Genomic DNA, 9806 nt, shown 5'->3' with positions numbered 1-9806 from the left:
TAGGCCTATCACATAATTTAAGAAAACATAAAATTTAACCACAGGAGCGCTAACTATAGTGTGACAAAAAAACCCTGATCAATTTTGTTTTCGCAGCACGATATTATCAAAGATTTAAGAAACAAATTTGCCAGCCTCGGCGAGAACTCTCTGGTAACAGCATAAATGTCTGTGTTGGTTGCTTTTGATTTAAAGGTTTCTTTTTTTCATTTGTTTGAGCCCATTTCTTTTCCCCCTCCTTTTAGTTCACTTTATTTTTCATATTCTGTAACTAGCAAGCCTTCATTTTTTAAACCTCTTCCATCTTCCAGTGTCTATTTTCTGTATTTTGGATGGAAAGTTTATGGCAGCAAAGCTGTCATTCTGGCTACCTCTGCTGCAGCTCTTCCTGCTGTTAGGTCATATATGTTTTGGCCGTTGTGTTTATGGACATGATACTAATTGACTGTTTCATGTCCCATTGACTAAGCTTCTCTACCACGCCATTTGATGGACTCACTGTCATAGGGCTCTATGCAACTTTCATTCTGCAACTTATACTGCTTAGTTCCTTCTCAATTCTCCAGTGAACTGGATTGCTCAAGTGAATGGTCATACCAGTCTTGAACTTGCTGTGCCTTTATATTTTATTTTTATTTTCTTCTTTATGTTTTCAGTGGTAGCTTAAGTGGAAAAGAATAAACTCCAGCCATTGCTCCAGCAGCACCATGCAGTATCGTTTGTTACCACCAGAGAATACAAAATATAAAGGCACATTGCATCTCTTATTCTTTGGGGGTGACTGGGGAGATCTGTATCATAAATCCACTACTTTGTTGAAGCCTCCCTTTTTATTCATATCAGCTTTCAATTTTGCTTAAACTTCAAGACATCTCAGTTAATGTTTTTCTGTGATTCAGTGATACCTTGCAACTCGAGCCATTTGCTGAGCAGTATCAAGTTATGGCCATGGCATGGGAGATTATTAAAAACGTGACAAACTTATGCACAAATGTATAAATCAGAAAGTGCAAGCTTCATTGACGAAGTACAGTACTTCAAAACTGTGATACAGGCTTTGGATGAATCAAATAATTAAAATTGAGAAAAACAAATCCATGCTGATAAACCAGTACCAAAAGCATATCAAGAAAACTATAAAGGGGGGGGGGGAAACAAGAGTTGGATATGTTAATAATATCTGTTTAAAAACATCGTTGGTGTTGAAATGGTCCATAATGTTGTCATAGAGCCCATACATGAAGAGATGACTAAAAATATGGTCTGTAGAAATCTGCTGTGCTTACTGATACCCTCAACATAAATGGTTGGGATTTGTGTTCAGGAAAAAGAAATGGAAAAGCAAAAGCTTCTATACCAGCAAGCCCGACTCCACGACCGTGGTGCGGCTGAGATGGTGCTGCAGACCATCAGTGCCAGCAAAGGTAAGGTTCCTTGGGTTCCCCTCACAAATGTCTGTTCTTCAGATTTCCTCGTTACTCTCAAGGTGCTCCCTCATTTCAATTCCACTGACTCATTTAGTCCCAGGATTTCTGGTTCACAAATACGAACTCTCATTGTTTATGGAGACCAATGTTAATTTGTTTTTCAGTCTTACTATACAGCTTCATTTTCATTCTGTTCTTTAAGTTTTGGAAACTATGTTATAAACTAAACCTTAGCAGACTGATCCTATAAAATGGTGGTGGCCAAGCTTTTTCTTTAAGGCCAGAGAGTCAATGTTTTCAGCTTCGAGGACTATGCAACCTGTCACAGCTCTTCAACTGTGCCATTTTAGCACGAAAGCCGCCAGACACAATAAGTAAACAAACAGGGTGGCTGTGTTCCAAAACAACTTCATTTACACACAGTTTGTTTACACACACAGGTGGCAAGCTGTAATTTTGTTATGTAATTTATGGTATTTTGCCATAGTTTGCTGACCCTTGATACAAATATGGAGACTTTTAAAGTGAGACTTTTTTAACAATGAAGATGCTGTCGTATATCTCAGTAGCCGTTTGTTTCAAGATGATTTTTTTGTACATTCATAATAGCTTCTTTGTGAAAATATTTTAAATATAATTTGTAATGGAAAGGAAAAGTAATGGTGGTATATTCTGTTATTAGGTACCCTTGTCCTTAAATAGAAGATTATTTCTATTTCTAAGATAAATAGAGGTGAACAATGAAAAGTAAAATATGATATACTGAAGAAAATTTTGTGTTATTATCCGAATAACTTAAAATTGAGAATAGTCTGCTTAATAAACCAGACTACAAACATATTAAAATAAAAGTGATACAATAACAATGATGAAAGTTCTTCGTATATAATATTGTTGAGGGAAGAGGGAGAAAAATTTTCTTTAAAGAAAGTTTTAAGTAGCTCATACTTATTTTAATGTTTTTTTTTGAGGCGGAGTCTCGCTCTGTCGCCCAGACTGGAGTGCAGTGGCTCAATCTCAGCTCACTGCAAGCTCCGCCTCCCGGGTTCACGCCATTCTCCTGCCTCAGCCTCCTGAGTAGCTGGGACTACAGGTGCCCGCCACCTCGCCCGGCTAGTTTTTTTGTATTTTAGTGGAGACGGGGTTTCACCATGTTAGCCAGGATGGTCTCGATCTCCTGACCTCGTGATCCGCCCGTCTCGGCCTCCCAAAGTGCTGGGATTACAGGCTTGAGCCACCGCGCCCAGCCTTATTTTAATGTTTATTAAACACATGAGTAATCTTGGATCTTAATAATTTCAGGTCTCAATATTTCAAGATCAGTTGTCTTCCTATTCTGTTACTTCTATATCTTCTTAAGGTTTCAGTTCTTAGATATTATAGAGAATTTTTTAAAATGTTGATGCCAAATATGCATTATTATTATTTTATTATTTTTTGGAACATAAGTCAGTCTCCCTCCGCCATTATAAAGATTGCTTGCGGGGGAGCATAATAATAATTTTTAAAGTGGAGCATTGGAGGTAAAATAGGTTAATATAGAAGGCGAAATGATACTAGAAACACTACTTTTTTATATTTCTTAGGTGAAACTGGACCAATGGTAGCAGCTACTTTGAAACTTGGAATTGCTATTTTAAATGGTGGGAACTCCACAGTACAGCAGGTAATAGCTTCCAGTCATTCACATAATGTACTTTTCAGACAAATGGACCATATAGTAAAGAACTATTTGTTGTAAAATATTTTATTTTCTATGTACAATATGGTTCAATTTTAGTTTACCACAGTACTGAAGAGAAAGCAAAAGAGGGAAAAAGTAATTATGTGATAGTGTTACAAATCCAAACCTCAAATGATGTCAAAATATCTGAAAACATCAAATGCGGCCTTTTATCATGTCAAGTGAATTCTGGTGCTGAGGTATGAACCACTCTCGCACCATGCATTTACCCAACGGTGGCTATCTGGTTTTGGAACCTGGCAAGGGTAACCAGCTCATTCTGTTCCCAGAATAAGTGATTATATCGCTTTTTAAAAAGGAAAAATAAAACAATCTCTCCAAAACATTTATAAAAAATAACGTCTCTTGCTTATGTTTTACTTAAGAAGACCCTCATTACTTAGTATATATATTCAGAAGTCCTTAGATCCAGACAGTAGTGAGAAATCCTGTAATGTGTACTTCTTGTCTATGCAGAACTTGTCTGTTTTCTTTGTAACTTCGAATATGTATTCCACCATCTCCTTTACTGTAAGCCACATTCCTTTGTTTGAAAAGACGAATGATTGTTTCATTTTTTATTTGACCAAAAGTTATCACACACCCCATAAATGGCTGTATGCTTTTGTGTCTGTGTGTATATGTGTGTCTGTACATCTGTGTATCATACATACACTATGTGTATATTTGCTATTTGTACATGTGTGTGTATATATATATGCATATGTGCATATATTTTGTGCATATGTATCCTTTACATATTTAGTTTATATTGCCTTCGCTATCTGAAAAATATTACTACTAAAATTTTGTCTGCTTAGCCGAGCCCTTTTTAGAACAGCGTTGATAATAGGAATTGTTCTGCTCTTCAAGATTTGGAGAAAAGCAATATTCTTATTTCCTTAAACCTTTGAGCATGCTTTCTATCATCTTGTATGTGCTTTACATTTGAAATCTCTAATACATTTTAACCATGTCAGAAATAGCTATTTCATTGTGCTATGTAACAGTAAGCTAACAAAGCATTGCTTTAGCATTTTTTTACATTTACGTTTAACCAAAATTTTGACCATAGATCCTGGATGTCATTCTGAGAACAAAAGAGAAAATTTTAATAGCCAAATGATTCCTATTGTTTTTTCAGTTTAAAGACTATGGAAATGGAAACTGAATTTCAGTCTATAGCATTAGCATATGGCAGTCACAACTCTCAGATTGTAATGCTGTTTTGGGTTTTTTGTTTTGTTTTGTTTTGTTTTGTTTTTTGAGATGTCACCCAGGCTGGAGTGCAGTGGCACCATCTCTGCTCACTGCAGCTTCCACTTCGTGAGTTCAAGCAATTCTCCTGCCTCAGCCCCCCAAGTAGCTGGGACTACAGGCACATGCCACCACACCTAGCTGATTTTTGTATTTTTTAGTAGAGACGGGGTTTCACTATGTTGGCCAGGCTGGTCTCAAACTCTTGACCTCATGATTTGCCCACTTTGACCTCCCAAAGTGCTGGGATTACAGGTGTGAGCCACCGCGCCCAGCCTGTAATGAAATCACCTTGGTGTGGAAACCTGTGAATACCATCTATGGTAATTTTCTTCCCAGTTAACTTGCGAGAGAGTATCTGAATCGCCAAATTACTTTAAAAGTGACCAGAAGAGAATTAAGAGTAATATTACCCCTGACATTTTTGGTGCTTGTGGTCATGTGTAGGGCAACTAACCCTCTTATTCCAAGTTTGTGTAATTATCTTGCTTTGAGGCGTGTGTTCCTACTTCATGATAAAGATGACATTAGTCATGTGTGTACACAGTGAATATTTTCTGTCTTTAGAATGGAAAGCCTGTTTTGGTTGTTTATTTATTTAACAAACAATGAGATTTTTGTTCAGTGGCCATGTGGTTTCTATAATTCCCATAGAAAATGCTTGACTACCTCAAGGAGAAAAAGGATGTGGGCTTCTTTCAGAGCCTGGCCGGCCTGATGCAGTCATGTAGGTAAGGACTCGCTTCCTTCTCGGGGTTCTACTCAGTGGTTGTATTTTTTCGAAGCATTTGTTTCTTACTCTGACGATAATTACACATAGAAGAATAGTTAATGATTAGCAACACTTTGAAGTGGGATAATCAGCAGTGTCTTCTTTTCTGTCTTTTTTTAGGGGGTTGGTAATATCATAATTAATAACTTACAGAATGGTAATATTGCCTTAAAATAGCTTTCCTATGGTACTATAATCCCAGAACTTTGGGAGGAAGAGGTAGAGGATCCCTTGAGGCCAGCAATTCAAGACCAGCCTGGGTAACAGGGCAAGACTCCATCTCTACAAAAAGATTAAAAAAAAAAAAAAAACTTAGCCAGGCATGGTGGCACACACCTGTACCATAGTCCTAGCTACTCAGGAGGCTGAGGTGGGAAGATTTCTTGAGCCCAGAAGTTTGAGGCTGCAGTGAGCTATGACAGCACCACTACTCCAGCCTGAGAGGCAGAGTGAGACCCTGTCTCTAATTTAAAAAAAAAAAAAAAGACCTCCCCGTATTTAAATAGGGATCTTGGAGAATTAGTGTATATTCTGCATACTTGAAAATGAGTTGTGTATGCTTTTTAAAAAAGGAAATTCTATTTAGTTTTATTTAGGAGCTTGTAGGCCATTTCTCATTTTATGACTAAATGATCATTAACTCATTTGTGGTAATCATTTTCCATTTTTTTTTTTTTTCAAGATTTAAAGTCATTCAGACAGCATTTGACTAAGGAATCTGACACACATTTAATGTAACAAGCTATTCCAACTGCAACAACATAATTATTAGAATTTTATTTCTGCATGTCTGCTAGCTTTGTAATGTACTCCCCATGTTGAAACCTATGAATGCTTGATGTTTGACTTTCACATGGATCATTTCAGTGTAGGCCCAGGGGAGACACTAGTCTGCCACTAAGAGAATATGGCTGGTAAGCAATGAATGGAAACATGATTTCAGTGTACGCTAACATTTGGTTCATATTCCAAGATATGTGGTGTTGAGATGTTTGCTCTCCTGAACAAAGAAAATGTTCTATTAGTCCTCTAAATGTTTCCTTTTTCCTTGTTATTATAGTGTCCTTGACCTAAATGCATTTGAGCGACAAAACAAAGCTGAAGGTCTTGGGATGGTGACAGAGGAAGGATCAGGTATTAATGACTTACATTAAAAGGATCACCTGTCTCCCTTCCCTCCCTGAAATGAGTCAGTTATCAATTACCTTTCAAGCAGAGAGATACGAAGTTATTTTAAAATCGATGAAGTGCTTACATGATTTATTTCAAAGTTCGTAGTTGGACACCTGTCACACCCCAACACCAACCTTCCACGCCGGTCATTAACTCCTTGTGTGCCAGCCCCGTTGCCAGCGGCCTTTCCCCTTGTTGGGTTTTCAATAAGGAATAATGATTGAATGAAGGATCAAGACCCTTTATTAGAGAATTTTCTGGGAAATCATAAACCACATAGATGAACCTTTCAAGAACGTTTGACTTTCTTTGGCCACTTTAGGAAAGTTGGGCTCTCAGATTCTTCTATTTCCTTAGGATAGTCATCCTTTGAGCTCCTTCAGTCTACTCTCATTCCTGTTCTCTCCTCTTCCCTTCCAGCACAGTGATCCTCATATCCATACATGTTTGCAAGTCTAGATTGATAAAAGAAATTAAAGAGTAGTTATTGTGCTTAAATAATTCTGTGCACAAAAGCAGTGATTCACGTGATCTTAGAATTTTTCTCTCTGTAAATAGATGCTGGTATAAACTAGAAAGTTTAGCATGCAGTGCATTTAAAGCAGAAATAACTTTTGCTGCCCTTTCATTTTAGGAGTATTTATTAAGAAAAAAATCTTCAATAGCTTTTGGTTTGATTTGTTTTATTCTTTTGTGTTTGATTTTAAACTAGTTTTACTCAGGGCCCGTGTGTTTATCTGTTTTTGTTTGTTTTGTGTGGTTTGGATATGTCTTCTTGTCAATTATTAGTTTTGGAATATTGGGTCTTTTATTGGACTAATCTTATTTCAAAAAATAATTTTTTCTCCCATCTGTCATTTGTAGTCTGTGTTTATTTCTCTGAAATATTTTAGGATTAACTAATTTATCTATGTATTTTTTTGTTCTCACAAATAGGAAAGAGAATATTTCTTACTGTATTTTAAAGTTTATTATTAATACCCATCCTGACATTGCTACTGCTATGTGGCTCCTGTGTTTATTTTATTTTCTGCTTGACATTTGGATGTACAAGTCCGGTCACCAATTATAAGTCATATGGTTACTTAACTGAGTTAGCTACCTTCAAGAAAAATCACTGACACCATTCTATAACTTCTTAGGTTTTCTGGCCTAAGGTTCTGGCCTGACGTTCAAAAGGAATGACCTTCAAGAAAAGTCACCAGAGCCACTCTAAACTTACTTAGGTTTTCTGGGCCCGTCTGGAGAACTTGGAGCCACTGCAGTTCCCAGGGCCCATCACCTGCCTACCTCCAGCATCTCTCCAAAGTCCTAAGCAATTTTCAGCTACAAAATCTCTAAAAATGAATGAAGTCTCTGTCTAAAGCCTGACTTCCCTGTCTTGGAATTAGAAATCAATTTCATTTTCCCCGTAGTTATTACCTAATGTTCCAGGGGCTCTGACCACAAATCCATCAGTCATTCTTAGTCACTGTTCATATCAGCTCCCAAAAGGAATAGCAGCCACTTAGGTTTATTTTCCTTAGCCTCCTTTCCTTTGTCAGGCAGATATGGATTGGAATAACATTTTCAAGTCCCAAATCAGAAAGAACTTTGTGAGAGTGACCATTCTGATGCGAGAATTCTTTATATCTCTCAAAATGAGATTGGTTTAACTTGTGCATTGTTTTTCAACACATAAGAAAATAATTACTCAAGCCGATTAACACATTTTGTATTATTTCCTTACAAACAGAAAAACAAAAGCAAAATCTCAACTTTTTTTTCTTTTTCCCCATTTCCTTTTCTTTCGACTACTGTAAATGTGCTACCCTCCCTTCCTCAGTCATCACTCATGAGCGTGGTAATTATGAAAAATGAACTGTCTTTTGTTTATTTGCTCTTTTGTTTGTTGTTAGCTTTGTGTACAGACTTGATAGTGACAACTTTTGTGCATTCTTTTGTGTTGTAGACTGTTTTCATAAGTAGATTTAATTTCCATCATGATGCATCCTGTTATTTTTTAAATGCACACATCTAGCTTTCCTCCTTTTTTGTTTCTATGAGGATGTGTAGTTATTACGATGTTGTTTCTATGAGGATGTGCAGTTATTACGATGTCAGAGATGAAGGGGCAACAAGCATTTCAATTACGTTTCTGGATTGGTTTTGTTGTCTTACAGTTAAAAACCTTTCCGGTGGGCCCAGCATCTGCAACTGTTGTGTCAATGAATGATCCTAGAATGTGTGCCCTAGTCTCCCTGTGGCGTTTCTGTCTTGAACATACTGTGGCTTTATGGCTGCACGGATTGGTGCACAGGAAATCGGTGACATATTCAAGGGGGACGTGACAAGCTGAGTCTCCTCCTCACTAGTGTGCTCTGCCAGTTGCCTTCCAAAGATTGGGAGGTCTACTGAGTTTTTCTCTATTCCTTTGAAAATCTGACAGATTGCAAATCATGTAACATCAAAACTAATTTTTATTTTTGTGACTGAATTCAAAGAGCAGTAGAAACAATAGCAACTATTTGCTCCTTAAACTAATATACTAACAAAGATGCCATTAGTCATTCAAAGTAGTTTCTGAAAGACATTTTATGCAATGGAAATAAGGGATCAGATTTTAGATAGTACCTAGGATGCCAACAAGGCTTCCAAGATTAGATTGTGCTTTCTGAATACATGCTGTTGCCTTAATCAAGAGACCTATTAGGAGCATATGTAAGGGCCACTCATTAGCTCTATTAATATTATAGTATTTTCCAGATTGTTTTAAGAATTCCTATACAGACTTTTTTGGCATGTTTAAATGTATCTGTTTTGAGACCACTCTTTTGTTTAAGATGCTATAAAAGTTAAAAAAAAAAAAAAAAAAAAAAAAAAAAAAAACCAAAAAGCCTATACACACTCATAGGAGAAGAAAAATCAATCATCCCTCTTGGAAGGGATAGAAAAGGCTGAAAAAGCAACAGCTGTTAGTGATGTCACTTACTTCAACACTTGAGGCTCAGAGAGCATGGGCTTAGCACTGAGGAAATAATCTACTGTATCTGAATCTCCTACATCTTTGCCCACTGTTTTTATTAAGCTAAGTCTATTCCTAATGATGATGATAATACGACCATAAATTATCTAGCCATTGAAAATGTATAAGCTTAAATGTATGATACCCGCAACTCTCCAATGAGGTAGCTATTACCTTGATTTTATAGATAAGGAAACAGAGGAACAGAAAGGTTTCTTGACTTGTCCAGGGTCACACAGCTAATCAGCAAGGCTGAAACTGAAATGCAGGTATTCTGCCTCCCACTGTTTCATTTACAGATCCCATGAGCCAAGTCACTTCCCTCCCATCTTTTCATATTCTTTGGGGGCTTACTTCATGTCTACCACTGCTTTTTTTTTTTTTTTTTTTTTTTTTTTTTTTTTTTTCCCTTTTTTTTTTTTTTTTTTTTTTTTTTTTTTGGTGGGGGTT

General features: G+C 36.8%; 1 protein-coding gene across 1 annotated transcript in view; it reads left to right on the top strand.

The window, feature by feature from the left end:
- The window catches only part of RYR2 (ryanodine receptor 2), an 808217-nt gene that overhangs the window by 730064 nt on the left and 68347 nt on the right, over positions 1–9806 (top strand). Inside the window, 4 exon segments of the mRNA XM_017862245.1 lie at positions 1325–1424; positions 3014–3093; positions 5062–5138; positions 6240–6313. Coding sequence (XP_017717734.1) covers positions 1325–1424; positions 3014–3093; positions 5062–5138; positions 6240–6313 — 331 coding nt within the window.

This window comes from Rhinopithecus bieti, unplaced genomic scaffold, assembly GCF_001698545.2.
Source record: "Rhinopithecus bieti isolate Rb0 unplaced genomic scaffold, ASM169854v2 scaffold_57691, whole genome shotgun sequence".
Classification (NCBI taxonomy): domain Eukaryota; kingdom Metazoa; phylum Chordata; class Mammalia; order Primates; family Cercopithecidae; genus Rhinopithecus; species Rhinopithecus bieti.
This window is presented reverse-complemented; position numbering and strand designations above follow the sequence as displayed.